The sequence below is a fragment of the Gambusia affinis genome, linkage group LG22 (assembly GCF_019740435.1).
Source record: "Gambusia affinis linkage group LG22, SWU_Gaff_1.0, whole genome shotgun sequence".
NCBI lineage: Eukaryota > Metazoa > Chordata > Actinopteri > Cyprinodontiformes > Poeciliidae > Gambusia > Gambusia affinis.
In genome coordinates this window covers 13,606,583-13,629,046 of record NC_057889.1, presented here as the reverse complement: position 1 = coordinate 13,629,046, position 22,464 = coordinate 13,606,583, and the positions used below count along the sequence as shown (strand labels likewise).

Below are 22,464 nucleotides of genomic sequence, written 5' to 3'. Positions count from 1 at the left end.
TAGATTATATGAGACTGATTTAAAAACAATCATTATATGGGTTAAAAGAAAAGGATGTTTTAAATACCTGCTTAAAGGTTGTTAATTTCATAAGGTACTTTTGATCTAACAAACGAGAAACATCACAGCAGAAATTTTAATTTATTGAATGTGATCGTGCTTTTTACTTATCAGCACATTTACTTAAAGCTGATGCTATAACCATGGTAACAAGCTATATAGCCTGTTACCAACAGAATAAAATTGCTTGCAATGATACTAATAACCAGCCTGGTTGTCTATATAGCCTATGTAGCCTGTTACCACGGTTATAACCTGTGGTTATACCTATGTCTGTGTAGGTACTTCTCAAACTACAGAAAAATAAGGCAATATAACTGGTTGAAATTTTGGGTGCTTTATTGAGAAACATCTTGCTTTTCCTTTCTCAGTTGTGCCAGGAAATGAAGTAGTGTTGTGACACCAAAATGGTAGAAGGAAATCACACCTATGAAGTTTAAAATATATTTGACCTCTATGGTTTTTGCTTGCTTACTCTGTCTTTGCAGAGCCTAATTTAGTGTCAGTGTACATCTAGTTGTACACTGACACAGTTGAAGGTGTCTTCTTGTCAAAAAGGAGTTTTCATTTCCACACTAGGCATGAGATATTGCTGCAAAGTTCTGGATCTGATGCTTTTGGTTGGGTATATGTAGCAAACCTTTGGTATCCTAAAGTAGAACTTGTACTGTTTTATAACAAGCATTTGATTTGAGTTGGGGCAATAAATAAACCAAATCAATACAAATCTGTTAATTAATTCTTTCTCTGAAAGGAAGAAATATGTCAGCACAAGATTTATTTCACATTTTCACCATATTTTCTAGACAGAGTTCAATACAAATTTATTGTGATTGAGAGTAAGAAGAAAACAAATATGAAAGCAGTTTATGAATATGTTATGTGGCAAACAAGTAGCATATAAGCAAATAAATTAAAATACTGTTTGCAAAGGTCAGTGAGTAAAAATGTTGTTGGTAAACAAAATACAGTGATACAGTGATAAAAAATGTAATTTGATCAATTTTACATAAACCAAGGTCAAAGGGACGAAATCAACTTCCTTGGTTCAAGCAATCGGAGAAAAATAAAATAGACAGAAATAGTAGATGATATGGTATCAGTTTAAATGAAAAGAAACAAACTTATTTCTGTATTTTTTTTGGGGGGGGGAGTGACATGTATCACTATAGTCAAAGTTCTGCAATCGCAGCAATGTCAGGTGTTTGGGGAGTTCCCTCATCTGGACGGGGCAAGTCCTTTGGGCAAAGACGACAGAATTTAGTAGAAACAAAAGCGTACAAGAGTGGATTTAGGGAACTATTTAAAAATGTAAAGGACTTGGCTACACTCCAGCTGTCTGCACAAAACTTCAGTAGCTTCTTGTTTTTAAGACTTATCGCCAACACGCCCAGTACATTGACCACATGAACTGGAGCAAACAGAATAAAATTGCTTGCAATGATACTAACAACCAGCCTGGTTGTCTGTGGATTGTTGAAAAAGGCTGCCCGGTTAACCTTCTTGTGGAGGCATACATATGAAAATGCGACAAGTGAAAATGTAACAAGTCCATACAGGTTCTCTATTACCAGCACAGCCACCCACTCTGTCTCAGAAGAATAATGAGGTTGGCAACGGATCCACTGGCCATCTTTCTTTAGTTGTTGAGTCACCACAGCATGGATGCACAAAGTAACAGCTGCCAGCCAAAGCAGAACCAACAGCGTACCTTTTTGTACATGGCACTGCCATCCACGCACAACAACAAGGTAGCGCTGAATGCTCAACGCAGTCACAGTCAACTGGCTGCTATAAATTGTACAGTACACAAAGTATGTTAGAGCTTTGCAGGCTACAAGGCCGAATGTCCACCCAAGGACTAAGTTGTAAATCCACAGTGGAAGGGTAAGCAGACAGATCAGATCAGAAATGGTCAGATTCAGCATCAAACTCTGGCTCAGACTGGACAGATGCTCCCAGTTAGGCTTGAGTATAATCACAGCAATGTTCCCAGGAACTCCAAGTAGAAAGCAGAAAGATAACACCACTGCAGGGATCAGACCGCGTTGATTCCAAGAGGGCTGAGGTAATCCAGGGGAAGAGATGTTAGAACTGATGCCAGTGAAGTTGGAATCATCCATCTTGAGTTGTGCTGTGAGCCACAGCTTCTTCTCTCACTGTCCTAAAGTCACAGTAACAAAGAGAGAACTCAAAGAGGAACTTCTATGCCAATGCAAATTAAGTGACAACATTTCTTAACATAGCTTTTGTAGTTTTGGCTGCATCATTTTGCATGCACATATTTGACAAATCATTTCCATCCTATGGAAATGATTTGTCAAACTATGAAATGAACTGACAAATGGTGGCTTTTTGAGATTGGATGCAATGTTTTAACTTGCAAACTTTGTCCAAATTGCAAAAAAAAAAAAAGATAAAATAATTATGAGAAACAAATTGGAAAATAATGTTCACTTAAGTTTTCCTTTCAAAACTTGTCTTAGAAGCTTGCAAGCTATGTTTATCTGTTTTGGCTAATTATAACTTTTAAATTTGCATTTCACTTCTTTCTCTTTGTATGATTGGTTTTGATGTAATTCTTTAAAGCATTGCTGTTTTAAAGCCTTGCTTACACATTAAAAGCTTAACTTTTAATATATTTTTTATTGGATTACTTTTCTCTAAAACCCTCTACTTTTTTATTGAATAAGTTTTGATGTGCAAATAAACTAACCTGTTCCTTCTCTAGAAGTTTCCATGAAATTTAATTTACATAAAAGTTGCAAAAAAAAAGCTCAGCCCTTCATTGGAAAACAGCCATCTTTTTTGCATTATTTTTCAAAAAGGTTTTATTCTACTATCAGATCTCAGATGAGCCAAAACCTGCACTTTATAAAATTAGTAGTCCAGTTGTTCGTGCATCGTTCTGCGGGTTTGTGCAACATCTTGACTTCGCTCCAGTTTGAAGCAGTGTAAATTTTTTATGTTTGCAGCTGTGTGCATTGTTTTTTGTTTTTTTTATTACTTTAAATTAAAATTTTTTAAATTTAAGTTACTGAAGCAGAGCCATTGGTCCAGGGTGTTCTTTCTAATTCTTTGTTATTTGGCATCTTAAAAAGTTGTGCTGAATTTCAGTAGAGGATCGAAAGCACCGTTGAGTTGAACTTTTTTTTCTCATTTCCTCACGACTTTCCTTTAGACGGTTTAGACATTTGTCAAAACTTAAAGATATCAGACGTCAATGCAAGTTATGTCTCTGGGTTTGTGAAATGGGTATAAAACATGGAGATGTGATCTGATGGGCAGGAAGTGGCCATTGTGGCCTTCTATTGTAAATGACAATAAGCCACCTGCAAAAATAAAAACTGGCCAAACATTTCTGATTGAGTTTTCACTCCCATCCAAAATCCGTTCCTTTCAGGAACGGATTAACGGATTAAAACACCACTTTAAACATGGAAATGCCACACAGCATGGATAACAAACTGCAGCACCAGGAAAAGGGAAAGAAAGCTTCTTTGAAGCCACTTGAGACAGAAAAAGGTAATAAAAACCCAGGTGAATAAATGCAAGATTAACCATAAAAATTTCTAAACATGTTTGGATCCAAGACATTTAACCACTTCAGATGCAGACTTCAATCCTGAGACAGCACACCATCCAGAGCACCTCAGGATGGTGTGCTCTGGATGTAAAGGGGGCCTTGTGTAAAGGCCCCCTTTACACAAGGCCCCGTAAATACAGTTCATGTGGTGAATGGCTCAGTTGAGCGAAAAGCTTGAAGAAGGAAAATATATGATAGCCATTTGTTTATGTTAAGGCAAATGCTGCATAATTAGTTTAAAAATGTCATATTTTTTAAACTTGCACACAAAATATAATCTAATTAATAAATGTGAACATTGTTGAAGGACTCATTCATTTTAGTAATTGAATTACAAAGTCAAGCACATATCAACTACTCTCTTCTGTTAATTATGATTTTCCTCATGCAGCAACTGAAACACAACAATTAAACTTTGATTTTTACATCAGTTGAGTTTTTTAAAAATGTTTTTTCAGAAACATTAGTACAAACATGTCAGCTTAATCACAAATATGTTTAGTACTTTCTTAAAGTTGGTAATTTACAAAAGGTTATTTTAATCTCACAAATGACTTGCATCCAAATGCCTACTTAATTTCATTGAATTTGACTAAAGATTAAAGATCAGTATCAGTTTCAGTCACGAAAAAAAATCAAAACAATTACAGTGGGAATTTGTGGTTATGAGGACGAAACCAAAAATACCATAAAGCAAATAATTGTCACTTGTAAGACAAATTGTATCAGAAGCAGATTTGCAATCAAAATATGAAATCTATTAAAGTACCACCCCTATCTGCAGGACATTGTTAGCTGTTATCATCGAGGTTCTGCTGTTGTTGCCGTGTCTTGACAAATTCCTTAGTTTGGTGCAGTTTGCTTGCACACTATTTTAGGAGAATGAAAGGCATACAGGAGTGGATTCAGGCAACTGTGCAGAAATGAAAGCGAAATAACAAGTTCCTGTTGGTCCATGCAAAATTTTAACAAGTCCACATGTTTTAGACTTACAGCTGCTACACCCAGCAGGTTTATTATATGATAGGGAAGCCACAGGACAAAGAAGCTCACGATGATGCTGATCACCAGTCGGGTTGTCTGTGGGTGGTTGAAAAGAGCTGTCTGGTTAACCTTCCTTTGCAAGCGAATATATGTACAGCACATTAAAGAAAAACAAACAAATCCAAACAGGCTCTCCAGTAGCAACAAGACCACCCACTGTGTCTCAGAGGTGAATTGAGATTGGCAATGTGCTGACTGCTGATATGTTTTCAGCTGTCGGACCACCAAAGCAGGAATGGAAAGGATGAGAGCAACCAGCCAGAGAAGAACCAGCAGCACTCTTTTCTGCACTTGACTGCACCTCTGCTGGCGGACCACAGTCAGGTATCGGTGGACGCTTAACGCAGTTACAGTCAGCAGGCTGCCATGAATGCTGCAGTACACAAGATAAGCTAGAAGCTTACAGGCTGCTAGCTGGAATATCCATCCATAGAGAATACTGTATGCCCAAATTGGAAGAGTCACCAGACACAGCAGGTCAGACACAGACAGATTTAGCATCAAAGTCCGGCTCAGACTGGACAGATTTTTCCAGTTAGGCTTGAGAAGAATCACTGCGATGTTTCCAGGAACTCCCAGTAAAAAGCAGAAGATGCATATGACCACAGAAACCAGACTACCTGCTTTCCAGGAGGGGAATGTTGGAAGTTCTCTAGAAGAAAAGTTAGTGCTAACCACAGTGGCATTGAGTTGCTCCATGGTGTCTCTTGCTGGTAAGCTGTGCTCTCAGCAATTGATGGTTTAAAAATATGCTGTTAATGAAACAAAGTGGGTGGTCAATCTGGAAGTTAGAAACAAACCATATATGGAAGCAAACACAAACAAGCTACATTATTGCTTCATGAACCGAAACTTTCTGCATGCACATATCTGAAGCTATTGCAATGAAGTCATTTACCGGTGTTAGATTCAGTGTGTGTGTGTGTGTGTGTTTGGCCTTGTATTTGATACAAACATTTTCCTATCAAATACTACATGGGGACTAATTGCTACCAGGCCAAAAGCCTCATAAGAACAAGTGTTTTTTTAGGACAAGGGCTCAGGTTTAGGACTATGGCATGAATTGAGTTAGCCTTGGGGTTTGGTATGTACTGGTAATAGTTAGATTTAGGGTAAGTGTCTTGTCTTAATGCAACAGTGAAATATGTGAGACTGATTTAACTAATTAATTCTATATAAAACAGCATTAGTCCAATCTACAGTAAAAAAAAAGAAGTTTTTTTTGCTTCTTTTAGCAAAAAAAAATATGATTGTTTTCTTCTGGGGATTTTTGTATCATGTCTTTCTGAACTTTTGGACTATTTGCGCATTGATTAGTATATATATTTCTTTTTGGAAAATGACACCATTTGGTAAAAAAAAAAAAAAAAACAAGCAAGAAGTGACTTACAACAAAGCGTATATGGATGTGTTATTTGTCTTTTATTGCATCTAATTCGGACTCACATGCAGGCGGGGAGAGTGGACGATACCATTCATTATAACAAAAACCAAAAAGAATGAGCAAACAGCCTTCATATACCAAACAAACATTACTTATCCACAATCTTTTTACGGTCATACTTGTCTTTTATTTTTCTTTCAACAGTTAATACCACTTAATGCCACAATGGATTAAAATACAGTCACCTTTTAAAATAAGTAACACAGAGAAACATCCAGTGAACACTTGTGTGTTTTACAGTAAACCTGTAGGACCCAGAAGCTGCAACATGAGCAAATGTACCGACTGCTGCTGCATCAGAAATGACCCAATGAAAGCTAAAACCCCATTGCAATCACACAAACTGTGTCCTTCACCGTACCTTCTACTTGTGTCAAGACCAAGACAAAAAAATAAAAAATTAGCTCACTGAGATTATCAAAATGCATCCCAGATCGGCCTGTTGCATGCTTTAATGCAGTATCACTTCACACCAGCAAGGGGCGCCACAGAACACATTCCATTCAATACCATCTCTTTTTGACAGAGAAGTAAGAACAAAGAAAATCCGGAAATTTATGCGAACTTGCCGTTTTTCTTTAATTTAAAGTAACTAAAAATAAATATATTTATACTTTTTTAACAATAAAGATTACTGAAAATATGTAAAATCTGTCTTTTAAAGTAGTCTAAAATGCATATGTCAATTAGAACAGTTCACAATAGTTTTTTTTTTTGTTTGTTTTGTTTTTGCATGTTTCACACAATGTCAAAATGAAGGAAACTGAATGTAAAACAGAACGTAAATGTGCTCAATTATAAGTCCGGATGAACAGTGCAAGTTCAGTTATGGTGCTTTTGTGTTGTGAGGTTGACAGGTGGGAGGATGAATCCCAAGCTAATATGGGTACAAGCAAGTTAATAATGACATAAAACATCGCTCAGTACTGGTTTGGACATCAGGGGCAGAGGAGAGTGACTTAGGGGTTGGCGAGTGAAGCTACACTGAACACAGTCCACATTTAACTTTAAACACAGTCCTTGTCTGGTTGATGCAAAAAGAAACCAACATATTTCCACCATTCCAAGTCAGCTGATATGCTGAATGATTCTAAATACACATTTATTTATTTTTTTTGATTTTTTTTTTTTGGTCATTTATTTTTCCATTGTATATTAAGTAAAGGTTAACACTGAAATACACACACACTCACACACATTGAAACATAACTCTGGTTTGCTGTATCTAGGGTTCATATTCACAGTTGTGCTACAACATTAGATAGGAAGGGAGAGTTTGTTACAAGAGTCAAGGCTGGTGGGGGGGTTAGAAGGAAAAGACCAAAGAGATGATGGCTGGCTGGCTGAAGAAGGGACTGGAGGGGTGAGGGGGTTGCAGACATCCATATCCACAGATCTCCAGACACAATGACAAACCTACAGTGGGGGTAGAAAAAGGGAGATTAGGACTGTAACATAAGAGAACTGGATTTACTCAAGTTTCTGTATGGTAAATTCAAGACTTATCCTGATGACTCCTGATTACTCATCTTTAATTGCTTTGGCCTTGGAACTGATCTAGAATTAAAATTTTATACCTTTATATTTAGAACTTTAACTTCCATCTCATCTATCTCTAAACAGATAGATATTTTCTAAAAATATATATATTAGTAAGTCGGGTTAGTAAACTCACTCCAAAGTAGCTGATTTAGGTTGTCATGATTTCATACAAAACTATTCCACTAACCCCAAATTACCCTGAGTGCTGGCCTCATCTGCTGCATGAAACATGATCTATTATGTGGTAAATAACGGAGAGTGTTACACTAGTGCATTGCAGATAATATTATTTACACACGCAAAGATGCACACACATTTATGAAGAGCTGATATACAAATGCTGAGCACACCTACCTTGGGGATAATGGATCAGGCAGTCTACATGAAGTCCTTGATATTCAGGTCATCCAGAGCGTTCCTAGGTGGTGGGGGCTTTCTGGGGCTTTGGGCCATTCCAGGAGACATCTGTAAACACATCTGATTTTAGCATTCACTCTTGCTTTGGAGGTTTATAATTAGTAACTCTATTAGGACCATATTACCGGTGCCCCCGGGGTTACTCCTGTGGCAGGGAAGCCTGGCCTGGGCATCATTGGTGCTCCGCCAACTGGTGCCTTAGATATGGAAAAATGGAGGGATAAACAAACAATTAGACAGAATGTTTGCCATCTGATGGCGGAGGGAGGGACACCTATGTGGCTGATTGTCCATCAGTAGCCAGTAATGTCCAGATGGAGCATTACTGGACTGGACTGGAAGGGCTATCTTACCATGGTGAAGCTGGGGTAAGTCCCCAAATAAGGAGCAGGACCCCTGGGAATGGTCTAAAGGTGTGGAGGGAATAGGACGGAGATGGAGGGTTTGGATGTTACTATACTCCATATAACATAAATGAGAGACGCCGCAAAACCACCACATAACAAAAATGGCTACAGAATGTTTTGATGCTTCCCGGAGGCACACAAAAGTGAGGCTTAAGACAGACAAAACAGCACAGCAAACAAGAAACGAAGACAAGCCCGCAACACAAAACCCTTACTGCGACTCTTTACTGACACGTGTGTCATGGAGGGAATCTGTTTGCCAAAAAAGCAAGTGTGTCAATAAAGAGTTGAGCTACACAAAGTGAATTTAGTGACTCAATCAAGCTTTAAGTAGAAGTTTTCATTTTAGAACATGAGACGTTGTTTCCAAGAAACAGCTTCCTAATTTTGTCATATCATTTGTCTCTTCATTACTCTCCAGCATCCCCCAGGCGTTACCCGCCCTCTGAGCAACGCCTGGATACTGGAGAACAAAATGAAGGCAATTCTCTGAGATTGCTGCTACAGGTGTCTGCCATGCGGGTCCACTCCATGCTATTAGACGCAGACAACATTTACCATGGGTGCACCCCAACAAGGGGGAGCTACCTGAGGAGCCGCTGCAGTTCCCAATGTGAGGTCTTAGAGAAGGAGAGAGACAGAAAGAGAAAGGTTCTGCAAAATCACTGCTTTCATTTGCACTTCTGGAGAAATCAAACAACCTAGAGTGAATGTCTTCTGGTCTTGTTGCCAATTTATCAGACTTTTCTATTGTCCTTTAAGGCTGAGAGGACTTTTTTTTTTAACTATTTAATTCAAGCACATAGAGTTTCTTAATGTTGGTGTGTTTTATGTATAACAAAGACAGCTATTTTATTGGCTTTGGTGCCACTTCTGTCTCAAACAGGTCATCATAATCAAAAGGGTTTCAACAGAAAGCAATTAGACTTGTTTTCTTATTTCTTAAATACCTCTTGTATCATCTAATAGGCCTTTTTAGTTCTAAACATGGGCTATGAGTATGGATTGTATTCCAGACAATCACACTGATAGGACTGTTAAGGTCACTAGGAAAGTTAAGTTTACTTTTACTACTAAGGCTCCTAATGTCATCAACAGGCCGTTGTTCCAGAACTGAAAAAGCCTTTTGGTTGAAACGTGAAACATATTTCAAGAAATAAGAAAGGAAAGGAAGTGTTACTAAAGCACTAGAAGTATTTTATTAGCAGAATCTATAAAAGCAGCAAAGATACTGCAGTTCAAAGACATACAAAATAGTAGTATACTACCAACAAGATGGTTCCCAGCTACAACCCATAGCTAAAAAACTTTAGTTACAGTTACATATGAATTAAATGACAATATATTAGCAATGTTCTGGGTATTGTTTTTTTCTGAAAGAATCAAAATTTAGCTTATATTTATCTCTTATAGAGATATATTCCCTTTGCATTTTGTTGGTGCAAAAGCCACAGTCTCATAGACAAGTGCAAAAAACGTCCAAGAAATTTGTAAAGAAGTCGCTAGGGACATAGACTTAAATATGGCTAAGCAATACTGAACAACTTTGAAAGGTCACACAAATGCTTGAGTAAACATTGACTGAGATTGGGTTAACAAGATAGCAATAAAATCTGGCTCTTTGATCAAAATAGGAAGAAACTTAAATGAATGTTTGCTGTTCTTTTTTTGAACATCCTTTTCTTTAAAACAGGAGGGAGCTGCTCATTTTCACCTCACTATTTCATGCTTTCACAGTTCCAGTCGTTAGCCAAACTTTGACTGTTCAAAAAGAGGCTAGAGGCTTCTTACCGTAGCAGATGTTTCATATCTAATGTTACATTTCATCATCTGAAATAATGATAATCATTTGATCATCTCCTAAATATTTGCCATTACAAAATGTGACCTTACCACTCTAATTACTATCTACCCACAGGACGTAACTCGCATTACTATTATTCAAAAGAGTTGTTCCAAATTGGGGTGACAACCACATTCACTAGAAATAAGGTGTAATGCAAAATCTTCAGTAAATAATATACAATTAAATCAAGTTTAGCTACACATTTGATCGATTTTATGACCGTTTATAATTCATCAAATAAAAATGGTAGCTACAGAAATAAACTAATACACAATGGTTTAAGAACATGGAAATGAAATGGCTTGCTTATGAAACGGAAATCATCAACAACAAAATGGCAATATGTTGATTACAAATGGGGGTTTAAATTGATTAAGGCTCAAATTTATCCAACTGGATTGTGATTAGTTTGGAATAGACATTGGGATTCATAACTGCTGCAAAAACTACGACAATATCTTCAATCTTGCTATGGGGTCAGCTTTATGCTGAGCTTAGTGAGACATAGATAGATAGTGACTTCTCACTAAGAATGTGAAGTCAATTTATTTTGATCCATTGTCCAATTTCTGTTCTTTAAATGACGTATTTCCCTCATTTTTTCATCATCAAATAAAATGCAAGAGACTGTGGTTATTTTACTTTCAGCCTCAATTGTTGAGGCTGAAATATAACAGATGCCCGGCGCAAAACTAGTTTCTCTTCAAGCAATGCTTGTCTAACAGTCCTGAAAAAGTGCAAGTATAAAGCCTGTAAAGCACTGTGCATAATAATCTGTAATTTCATTTTTTATTGTGCTGCACATGTTTAACCCCACAGGGGAATAGCAGCTGCATTCTCTAAATATACACATTTTTTCATTACTTTGCATCATCTTTGAGTCTGAACTTATCCTAAATGACTACTTACTATTTGCCATGTTAGCCATGGAGGTGTCAACATCACCCGCTTGAGGGGTCACAGTGGGCTTCATTATGTCGCCTAGCCCATCAAATACTACAGCAGGGAGGGGGCAGAAGAAAGGAAGGGGCAGGATGGGAGATGAAGGCAGACATTAGCATCCTGTGTGAGCTATCCTCACACTCTACCACAACTCTGTAGCACATCTCCTTATAACTGGTGATTACTATGACAACGAAAAGGAGTCTCTATGACAACAGAGCAGTTGGGATGATCGATAAACACAGAGATCATAGTGAATTCAGATGATGACAAAGAATTTCCAAATAGTGTGCGTGAAAAAAAATAAAACCCAGCAAGACACATGAATACATAGAAACCTATTTTTAAGTTTTCTTTAAAAGTAAAAAATAAAAACTGTAGACAGAGATACATGCAAGCAAATGGGTTTCAGCTGACTTTATTCTAGCATTGTAGCTTGAATTAAGTCAGGTTACATTTTAACACTATACATATTGCTTTCATTTTACGCAGACAGTCTTTGTCAGCATCCAGAATCTGGTGGTGGAGGGGACAGTGCAGTGGAGCTGCGCCACTGCAATGCAGTGCACTGTGGGAATTTAGCGTGTTAAAGAGCAAGCCAACTCACCCAATCAAATTGCAGGAAGCAAGAAATGAGCCAGATGGAGAAAAAGAGCAGGGGAGGCGCAAGGGGAAAAAGAGAGGATAGCAAAAAACAAGCAGAGATGCCAAAGTGAGAAAGAAATATTGAGCTTTATAAATAGTGCGTGATAAAGAGTTCAGTAGAGATTTTTGTATAGAAAGAGGAAAAGAGAAAGAGTTAAGCCATAAAGCAGCAGTACAGCAGACATTAGGTAAATGGCACAGAGTAAGATGAGCATGGATCAGGGTTCGAGGAGGTTTTGAGTGATTACATTAAAGGAACTTACCACTTTTAGACAGAAACAACAAAATCAGTAGTGTACAAATATGGTGCCTTGCAAAAGTAACACACAGTCACCAACATTTAATCATTTATTGATATTCCTTCAAAAGTTTATTCCATAGCATCTGTGACATTCTGTCTGCTGTGTCTTCTGTGAGCTGAGGACAACTTTCTCACAAAGCTGTTCTATCTGGATGTTATGATTCTTGTTTAATCTCTGATGATATCAAGGAAGTTGTCTCTGTACAACTTGTACAGATTGATTGACAATTTTGATTCAAAAGGGATATTTCCAATACAGTGTGAGAATGTAAACATCTTGATATTTATCATTACTCTTTTCTTTTTTTAAAAAAGTGTAGCATATTATCCACACAAGGATATTATTACCACTATATAACAGAAAGAATGACACATTTGTATATAATACCAATTGAAATCAAGTCTTTGAGTGCCGATGTATGTTTCTAACAGTTTTAGTTTGCAGATATTTTGAAGAACCTTACAATTGTTTTATGTTTAGTTGAAGCTTAGACCATTTTTTAGACCAGGTTGTTTGGTGTAAAACAACAAAGCCAACTCTAATGTTTATAGAAAATATCTGATGTGTCCGTGAATATCTTGCCACAGAATTTGGAAACTTTGTCTGGACTTTGACTAGGTCATTACAGCACTTGAATAAGTTTTGATCTAAATCATTCCACTGTATGTCTGGCTGTAAATTTATCATCATTTCACTGCTGGTATGTGAATTTTCACCCCACAATCCCGTCAGTGTACTCTACAGTTTATGCTTGCGACATGACAAAATGTGAAAAAAGTCCAATCATGGCTTTTACAAGGCACCATATGTGTATGAAAATCATCATTAAATACAAACACACTTTAAAAACTAAATGGAATCTTCACCAAAAACACAAAGGGATAAATTGTATTACGGTGGACTATTTCTTTAACAGTTACCAAAATTAATAGAAACAGTGAAAAAATACTGTGAAGCATCAGATTTGACAGGTTAAACGCCACGGCATAGCTTCCAGAAAGGATGGCATCAGAACAATGCTCTGGGGTGATGTGAGGATATTAGATTCAAAATGACAAAGCATCATGCAAAGATGAGACAAATGCTTGCAGGTAAAAAGGGAAATAACACACACACAAACAACCCCAAACAGCTCTGAGACACATTTTTAAAAAATCCTTTAACTCTATGGTAAAGACAAGGCCATTGGTAAAATCGCACATTGAATTAGAAATGTATTTTACTGTGTGGATAAAAATGTGTGTAATATCTTTGCAACATGTGTTATTCAGGTTGGTGAATAACACATGACGATTTACCTGACATGAGCTCAGAACCTGGAGCCGCAGCAGCAGTTGCAGCAGGAGCAGCAGCAGCTGGGGCATCCCCTCCTGTAGGCTCTGTCACGGGTCATCCCAAACATGACCACATCATGCCAAGCCAGGCCGAAACACGTCCAGCCATTTCCAGCGCAGCATGAGGGCAAACAAGGGTAATAGTCAGCCTTCTGCGTCAACGCCGCTAGTTTCAGACAAAACAGTTAAAGTTAAAAATGGTGCCGCAGTGCAAGTCAAAACACACACTCACCCAATTTAAAACATCTCAACGTCTGTTTCATTTAAATAGAACCAAAATGTTCTGTAACCTCTTTCAACTAAGTTGAGCATGTGACGCTGGAAGAGGTAGAAATGTGAGGCAGATAAACATAGGCCACAGATGGAAATTCTGCAGCTATAACCACAGAAGGGAAACTTCCAGATTACACCCTTCTCTTCTTTGATGGTGTTTTCAAGAGCCGTGGAGACAGATTGAGGGCAGACAGTCATTCATGTTACCCACCACCAAACAAGCTCATGATGCCTCCTGTGTCAATTTTGGGTGGTGGTGCAGAGAGGATGGGTGCAGAGGAGCTGAACAAATCGGCTGGAGAAGGCAAGGTGGAGATGATATTTAGACCCCAACACGCAGTCGCACAAATGCACTTTGAGCAATCACTCATTTATTATAATGCACTATCAGTTGAAGTTGCAGTGCGCGCAGTACATGCTGGAATTGGGGGGAAAAAAAGGTAAGAAACAAAAGTAAATGCTTCAAACAGCTGAGTAGCCTGTAGCTAACCTGTAAGAGAGCAATATCATGCGTTTTTTATTTTTATTTTTTTCTTCTATTGCCCGTTAAAGCCAAGGACAAACTGGAAGCAAAGAGAGCACGAGATTTCTGGAGAATAGGAAGGTGCACGCAAAGTTGCAAACCGGGTTGCAGAAGGATACCTGCTGAAAACAAGTCAGTGCTGGGTAATGGGTCCGTTTTGGAGAAGCTCGAGTCTGGCATGGAGTCAAACATATCTATGAAGGCATGCGCACCAAAACAAAACAGAGAAAAGACAATTTAAAAATAATTCCTTAACCTGCTGATGAGACGCTCAAACAGAGGAGAGACATACAGAAGCACTGAACAGTTCAAAGACACTCGTAATGGGCTTGATGGTCATCAATTTCTATCGTTTTTTTTCATAGTGGAATGATCAAACAACACAGATTAATATGTTTCAACAACAAGAATTGGGTGCTCAAGTTTGAAGTTATGGTAGTTTTCACTGATCCACACAGAATGTTTTCTTTATTGCACCTTGACTTCACATTTTTTTGTCACCATTACGATTCTTCTCTAATTCTGGCTACCTATTTAACTACTCTTCTTGGTAATATTGTAGACAAGCCGTAAACAAGCTTTCCTTATAGTTTGGGTTAGATTAAGCCTCTATATAGGAGAAAAAAAAATTTGATTAAGATGTTCAAGGCCAAGCTAGCAAACACCAAGGCTCAAACCTGCCATGACTGGAAACTGCTTGAATAACATTTCACTGTCCACAGCGAAGCAACTCTAACATCATCATGGTCCAGGAATGAGGAACAACAGCTTGACCAAAATTTGTATCAGCTTTGCCATGTCTGAGGAAAAGTCTTATGTGAAAAAGATTGAACTATTTGGCCACAATGACTGAAGAATACAAGGAGCAGTCCATGCAAGCCTTTAAAAACTGAGAAAACTGTACTTATTGTTAACCCTAACTCCTAACCCATTCAGCTAGAATTATGCCAGAAATTTGTAATCGGCAACAGAAAGTATGTTGTTACTTTGCAACTTGCCATTGAACATAAACTATAGAAGGTTTATGCAAAGATTTGTGTTGCCATGTGTGACTTTGATCATTTGTGAATTAGATAAAGTCAACACAGTTTAAATCCCACGTGTTGAATTCAATTGGAGTTGTATGAACCTTCCACCCTAAAACAACAGTTTAAAGGCTGTCTTGAATATCAAAAAACATTTATATTTACTCATGCTCCTATTGAGTATTTGTAAACTTTTCATAGGTTCTGAATGCAGAAAAAACCCCTAAAACATAAGGGAAAACGAGACAGTATAGGGCAGAGTTAACCGAGCAGCATCAGACCAGTCAGAGCAGGAACATGTAAAACACAAATTCACTTGTATGCCTCATGTTTACCACCAAAAAGGTCCGTCGCTGTGCTGTTGATGTCGGAGCCTGAAATGGTTGCAGTGGTGGTGATGGATGTGGAGGTGAAGAGCGGTGAGGGGGATGGGGAAGGGGAGGGCTGAGTCTCCATAGAGCTAAAACAGACGTCCAGTGAGCTATTGTTCTCCACTGTCATCATCCCAAAAAGATCTAGACCTGAAGATGCAGTGTTGGTTTTGCCATCCGACGGCGCAAAAGGGTCTTTGGGGTTAAGGAATTTAACATATGGAGAGGGAGAGGGAATGTTAGACAATGGATTTAATACAAAGCAGATCAAATAAGGATGATGACACTGATTAAAACTTTAGGGTAATTCATGATTTTTCTTAATATATAACCAGTTGTGCTTTTATTTTGTAGAACTGTCACATTCTTTGCACTGATCTGCATGTCTCATATAATGGGAATAAAATAGTACAGTTTCCAACAATGCATAGGATAGAAGGAAGTATGTGAGGAATGAAAAGAAAACAAAACATGTAGATATAAAAACACACTCCAGATGTCAGTGGGAATATTAACAGCTAAAAATAGATTCTCTGATGGAAAAAAATGCAAACAACTGGAGCAGGCAGTAACTGCTTTCGCAGCACATAAACCTCTTATAAGACAAACGACAGCAAAAATGTAAAACCAGGTAAGTGTGATTTTGTGCATCACACAAATAGTGCCGCACACCTTCTATGAAAAGACAACTGACGTGCTTTATCTTGTCAATCCGCCTTGTCATAATCAAGTGTCTTTGATTAAGAAATACATAACCCTGTCAAACATTGTTGCCGTCAAGCCAAAACCTTGTCTCTCCATTTTTCTTTTCTGTCATTTTGTGAAAATAAACTTTGCTGATTACCTTTCACATCTGTCTGGAGGTTTACACATTTACGATGAGAGGTAGAAAAAAAAAAGGCAAAGTTTACCAAACTGCGTGAACATACTTAGAAGCAAGATGTTCTTGCTTCCTTGAAAGATGTTAGGTTTCTGTATGACAGCTCCGATACATACAACTTATGCAGAAAATTAAATGCTATCTATTGTTGTCCAGATAATATAGATAAAGTAATGTTGTCCTCCAGATGCAGGAGACCAAAAACCACATATCTCTTGACACCCAAACAGTGGGACATTCTGCAATCTCTCTCCAAGCTGCCTATGTTCAGTCTCTAGTAAAGCCAATAGCAATACTGGCTGAAGGATGGCACTACTGGGCAGGCTTTAGCTAAGTTATGCACAGTAGCTTTAGAATAAAGGTTTTGCGACAAACATATCCCACTACCACCTTTCGTGCGCTGATGTCAGCTGCAACATCACTCATTTCATCCAACTGCATTCAGAAACATTGCTATGGACAGGTTCAAAATTATTCAGATATGACATGGCAAGAAGCTTTTAGGCAAGAACCATAAAGCATTAAGTCTTCGTCTACAGGGAGATAATAAAAAATGTCAGTATTATAAAAAAATAAAATAAAAAAATGAAATATAACTTATGATTCAGAAACAGCGTTTGGATTATCTGTATTTACACCAACTTCAACTCATTCACAACACGTGCAGACCAGACACGCTCAGATTTACAGTCACCCACCAGCTCCAGAGTTAGTGGCTGGGGTGGACGAAGCAGCAGCCCCACCCTCTGCTGCTGCAGCAGGGGCCTCAGAGGAAGGAGCACCTGTAGCAAAGTCGTCTGACGAAGGGCAGAAACGCCAACAGGTGGCAAGATGACGGAGGTAGAGATGAAAGAAGAAAAGGGGAAAAGTCAATAGATCCTAAGAGGTAAAGAAAGTATTTAGAAAACAAAGATAACACAGAGCATTTGCATGAGAAGGTAAATTACATCCTGGTTTTTCACTGTAAAAATTGGGCAAAAACAGTAAAAAAAAATTGTTTTTCTAAAAGCAGAAGCACAAAACATCAGTGACCGACAAGTGAATGGATAAATGGATACACAGACAGGAGGCAGTACACAGAGATTAATCTACTGCACAAAGAGCAGAATAAGCCATCTACGCAATGCTGCGGGTGCCATTTATAGCTGTGTCCATCCACATCGGAGGGTTTGACGGCATTGCTTTCCAATGAAATAAAAGAAAAGCATGCCAGCTCATCAAACAAGATGCATGTGACAATGAATTTGGAGGGATGTTCAGAAGAAAGCCAGCTGTAGGTGTGTAAAGTGTTTCTGAAGGCAGATTGGTGCAAGGTAATAATAAAAAGAAACAAAACTGTATTATTTTGTTCAACTTTTTCCACTTACATTTGGGCAACAAATTAATATTTAATAAAAAATATCTAAATGTAGAGCCTCTGAATTATAGAAGAAATTAATGAATGACCTTTTGATACTGGATTTATTCTACGCTAAATTTAACTAAGACAGATTACTTAAGGATACATTTAACCTGCTTTAGGCTTACAGGCTTCTGAATCAAAATTTTACATTGTTGCTTTAATTCTGCACTGATTTTAAATACATTAAAAACCAGGTATCACACTTTCATTGATCTTCGATTTTCACATGCCTCCGACAATTTTAAGTATAAGCCTATCCATAAAAGATTTTTTGTCATTTATGCCGAGCATCCACACGGATTGGGAGATAAGAACTGATCATTTCTGAAACCGAGTGCCAGATTGGATACAATTCAAAATGCCAGTTTCATGTTTCTGTGTGACCAGGCGAGCCGCATCATTTCTCAACTATAACGATGCAGATCCATCTCATCTCTTCTTGATTCAGTAAAGTTTCTTTTTTCCTTCCTTGATTTCTCTGTCTTTAATTGTGTCTCTTTTCTTAACTCTCTCTTTCTGTTGTCTTTCTTTTTTTATTACCATTTTCAGAAGCAGCTAAAATAAATAAGGTGAAACATAAGAAAACCACTCAAATGGTACTTATAGTGAAGGAACGTGTTTCAGTGCTTTGGATGGTTTGTTTATATTGTGCAAATATTTTTTCTCAATCTACAGTGCTGTGAAAAAAGTATTTATCCCCTTAAAGATTTTTTTTGTTACATTTAAATGGTTCAGATCAATAATAATAATAACAACAACAATCACTAGATGAAGGTTTCAAAATATGAGAATTTATAAAGGAAAATGTTAAATCATATATTCTATGAGAAATCCAATTTTTTTGCATTAAATGCCACTGGCTACACCCAAGATTGAATATTGCTACACTTATAACATTAAGAATTTGTTAAATAGACCCTGTCTGAAAACAAGAAGTAAGATGAAATATTTAATAAAGCAGCGCATCACACCCTGATCAAAACAAGTTGAAGATCAGGGTGTGATCAGTCTGCAAGATGTTGCAAAGATATTTCAAAGTCTTTGGGACTCCAGTGAACTACAGCCACTGTCACAAAAGGCAGAGAGCATTGATCAGAAGTGATCATTTTCAGGGAGGCCAGACTTATCAAAATGACTCCAAGATATTCAGGAGGTCACACAGGAACCCAGAGCAACATCTAATGCACTACAACTAGGATCACAGCTCAGGATTTTTCAGGACATTCATTTAAGCCGAATGTCTTAAAACTAAGACAACATTTAAAAAAAGAAAGAAAGAAAACCTCATCATACTGACTGACAGCTTCCACCTGCTGCTTGATGACAACCAGTTTAGCACAAAGCCAGAATAACTAGATCGCTTTTTCCCCTAATAAATGAAATCATAATTTTAGAACTACAATCAAAGTTTCATCAGATAATTTTTTTTGTTTAATATTAAAATTAATTTGAGTTTTGTAAACATTTAAGCTGAACAAAAAAAAAAAGTAAAAGAAAAACAAACTTAAGAAATCTGAAAGAGGACAAATACTTTCACTGTGCATGCTTAATGTGATTGAGAATGCATCTGTGTTTGTGTGTTTTTGTGCTGTGAGATGGGTTTCAGGGTTGAGCTTCCCAGAGGTATTCCTTTGCAGAGAATGTTCTGGAAGCCCACTGACCTCCCAACAGATCCATATTGGCGGCACCAGGGGAAGTGGCGGCTGCTGTGCTAGTGGGAGGAGCTAGAGAGACGCCAGGTTCTGCCGCTGCAGGAGTGGGCGCTGCTGCTGCAGGGGAGGGGGCGGCCTCTGCGGCGAGTGGGGATTCAGATAGCAAGGAATCGCCCATTTCTGCCAGTGGGGTAGGTGTGTTTCAAATCCCCCCACCCCCAAAAAACGGCAGTAAAAAAAACCCAGAGGGAGCAACCAAAATGACCAGAGGAGTCACCAGAGTGACAGAAGAAAGAAAGAAAGAAAAAAAAAACAGTTAAAGCAAAGTTCCAATTAAATTAAAACATTTTATATAATTTAGATTCAATACATAAGTAAAAAAAAAAAAAAAAAGCCAAATAATAAAAGTAGCCCCCATTTTAAACCAAAAACAGACAATGGAGTATGTGGAGGGAGAAGAGAGAAGAGGCAAAGAGAAACAAAGAGAGTACTCAGACTAAAGAGAACAGGAGACAAACAGGGAGCTAACCATGTGACATTAGCACTCAACTAAAGTCTAGTTTAACATTAATTTTAAACTCAATCACTATTATTGAGTCAATGTCACTTTGACTCTATATTAGTGCTTGCAAGGAATAAAAGTTGGTAACATCAAGATAGTCTACTACTACACTATCCTGGATAAGATATTGGAGGTAAACACAGAGAGACATGACACTCACCTGATCCAAGCAGGTCTATGGAGCGCATCATAGGAAAAAACATACATTTTATTAGACTAAATTTATTGTGAAAGGTTCCTAATTTAGATTCCAAGATTATTTCTTGAAGCTTTCATACATTTCTTTATCGGCGACTGCTGAGAAGCTGACCATTTTAAAGTTTTACCGAAACACACAGATTACTTGTTTCAATATATGTGTGATGTGTCCAAGTAGTAGCACATTCATCCCAGTTGTACGGGGCGATTTGACCAAATGGAGCTTCTTACCTCCCCAAGATGTCGGTGCAGCTGATGGTGCTGAGGGACCAGTGGAGGACAGAGGATCCAAGTCCAACAAAGAACTAAAGAACAGCACAAACATCAGGATCATTGGTTTATATTTGATCTTATTTGTATTCTTTATTAAGACAACATTATGTGACCTTCATTTAAACCTGGAATAAAAATGCCACGCACAGTAATGAGAGGGTTTTTAGGAAAACCTGTAAGAAGATAACATCATGAAATGTTTCGTTTCGCTGTTCACATGTCAACAATCAGACCTGCCTGCTGCCGTCTCTGAGTAAGCTCTGCATTTTCAGTCACCCACATTCTTTCCTTGAATTCCCTTCAAGTGAACGTCCTGGCATTAGATGAACTTCCTAAGTGCTCTCTAGCTGTCTTCTCAGCGACTGAATGAGTTCTCGATCATTTGGTAAATGACTGATTTGAGTTTGGCCTTGGTATCGGCAATATTCCTCCCGTGAAGCCTTTTTAATGCACAGTGATGATGGTAACCATGGCTGACAAAGGACAACATGATTTCAGGCACCACATCTCCTAGAACAACCATTCTGTCCTTCTAAAAATCAGATTGACAATGATGTCAGCTGCCCTTCTCCTGGAGCATCCATAAAATCATTCAACTATGAGGCATGCCATTTTGTTCATTACCTTTTTAATAACTGCAGTAAGCCGTCTAGGTTGTCTGTCCTAATCATAATTAGGAATAACATCAGCTGATGTCAAATAAAATTTAACTACAGGAGAGCAAATGAGAATAGCCGTGAACTTACTCTTCAGCTGGCTCAGGAGCAGCGGCGGCGGCGGCTCCGTCCCCAGGAGGCGGCTGCAGCGTGGGAACTGCATTTGAAGATTTGGCTGGAGTCGATGTTGGAGACACGTTGTTTGTTGGAGACCCCTGAATAATATGTACGGGGAAAAAAACCTTCAAGTTGGTGCATCTGATTGAAAGAGCAAAACAAAAAATATGAAGGATGGATTTAAATGAATTTCTCACCTTTGTTGGAGACCTGGAAGTGAGACAGAAAGAGCAATTGTGAGAAGTTTGTTCAAACAAAAAAGTTCTACTTAAAACAGACAGAGAGAGGGACATCAATAATAATACCCAAAATGTGATCCTATGAAGAGTTTATTTCCAAAGTGAAGAGCTGCGTCTTGAATGCAACGTTAACAAACATGGTCAAAGTGTTATTTATGTTTCCCTTTTAGCCAAATTCACTTTGGAAAAACATGCTCTTCACACATTGAGTCACATTTCATATGGAAGTACAGGTGGATTACAAATTATACAACTTATTTAAACATGTGTCTTCCTCAAGACACATGTCTTATTTAAAAATATGTGATCTTTCCTCAAAGATCGCACATATAGTCACAGCACCAGGACACACATTTCCACATGTGAAGTAAGTTGTGGGAATTTACCTGTTAAAATTAAAAACTTAAAAGTAAAACAAAACAATCTATCTAATGTCAGAGAATTTTCTAAAAAGCTTTTCAAACACTAAAAACAAACAAAAAAGACTTGATAGAACACAGCTTATGCTTTTTCTGTATATTACTGATTTTTGTCTTTGTTAACACTTGGGGTTTCCTGGTTAAAGAAGTTAAAAAAAAGCTTAAGGTGCAGCATAGACTAATAAGACATTGTACAGCAACATAATTCACATGTGAACATATACCTCTTTGGTGGGTTGAAAACAGTAAATACATGTACTGTTAAGCTTCAGACAAAACAACATGTGCTCACCCTTCACTGATGT

The 22,464-nt window shown here is 37.9% G+C and overlaps 4 protein-coding genes across 15 annotated transcripts in view; all 4 read right to left on the bottom strand.

Moving 5' to 3' along the window:
* Positions 1–827: 827 nt before the first annotated feature.
* LOC122825154 (C-X-C chemokine receptor type 4-like) lies at positions 828–2,198 on the bottom strand. Its single transcript, XM_044106305.1, has one exon. It carries the CDS (start codon positions 2,181–2,183, stop codon positions 1,233–1,235), a length of 951 nt encoding a protein of 316 aa, XP_043962240.1. The 5' UTR covers positions 2,184–2,198; the 3' UTR covers positions 828–1,232.
* A 2,291-nt stretch (positions 2,199–4,489) lies between these two features.
* LOC122825156 (C3a anaphylatoxin chemotactic receptor-like) lies at positions 4,490–5,687 on the bottom strand. The gene has a single exon (XM_044106307.1). The coding sequence runs from the start codon at positions 5,387–5,389 to the stop codon at positions 4,490–4,492; it is 900 nt and encodes a 299-aa protein (XP_043962242.1). The 5' UTR covers positions 5,390–5,687.
* A 406-nt stretch (positions 5,688–6,093) lies between these two features.
* The window catches only part of snap91b (synaptosome associated protein 91b), a 29,025-nt gene continuing 12,654 nt past the window's right edge, over positions 6,094–22,464 (bottom strand). The window contains exons 11-23 of one of the 12 annotated variants that reach the window (XM_044106288.1): positions 22,452–22,457; positions 21,699–21,711; positions 21,475–21,599; positions 20,687–20,760; positions 20,418–20,432; positions 19,705–19,875; positions 17,340–17,438; positions 13,534–13,614; positions 11,256–11,342; positions 9,059–9,120; positions 8,219–8,290; positions 8,031–8,141; positions 6,094–7,550 (exon numbers count right to left, since the gene is read on the bottom strand). In XM_044106288.1, the coding sequence (XP_043962223.1) occupies positions 8,055–8,141; positions 8,219–8,290; positions 9,059–9,120; positions 11,256–11,342; positions 13,534–13,614; positions 17,340–17,438; positions 19,705–19,875; positions 20,418–20,432; positions 20,687–20,760; positions 21,475–21,599; positions 21,699–21,711; positions 22,452–22,457 (892 nt within the window). In that variant the 3' untranslated portion in view covers positions 6,094–7,550; positions 8,031–8,054. The remainder of the gene's footprint in view (positions 7,551–8,030; positions 8,142–8,218; positions 8,291–9,058; positions 9,121–11,255; positions 11,343–13,533; positions 13,615–17,339; positions 17,439–19,704; positions 19,876–20,417; positions 20,433–20,686; positions 20,761–21,474; positions 21,600–21,698; positions 21,712–22,451; positions 22,458–22,464) is intronic. The other 11 variants (XM_044106290.1, XM_044106291.1, XM_044106292.1 and 8 more) reach the window with 11 other exon arrangements.
* On the bottom strand, positions 13,625–17,323 carry LOC122825151 (clathrin coat assembly protein AP180). The gene is made up of 3 exons (XM_044106299.1): positions 15,726–17,323; positions 14,485–14,559; positions 13,625–14,137 (listed from the first exon to the last, which is right to left on the bottom strand). Exons 1-3 carry the CDS (start codon positions 15,892–15,894, stop codon positions 14,046–14,048), a joined length of 336 nt encoding a protein of 111 aa, XP_043962234.1. The 5' UTR covers positions 15,895–17,323; the 3' UTR covers positions 13,625–14,045.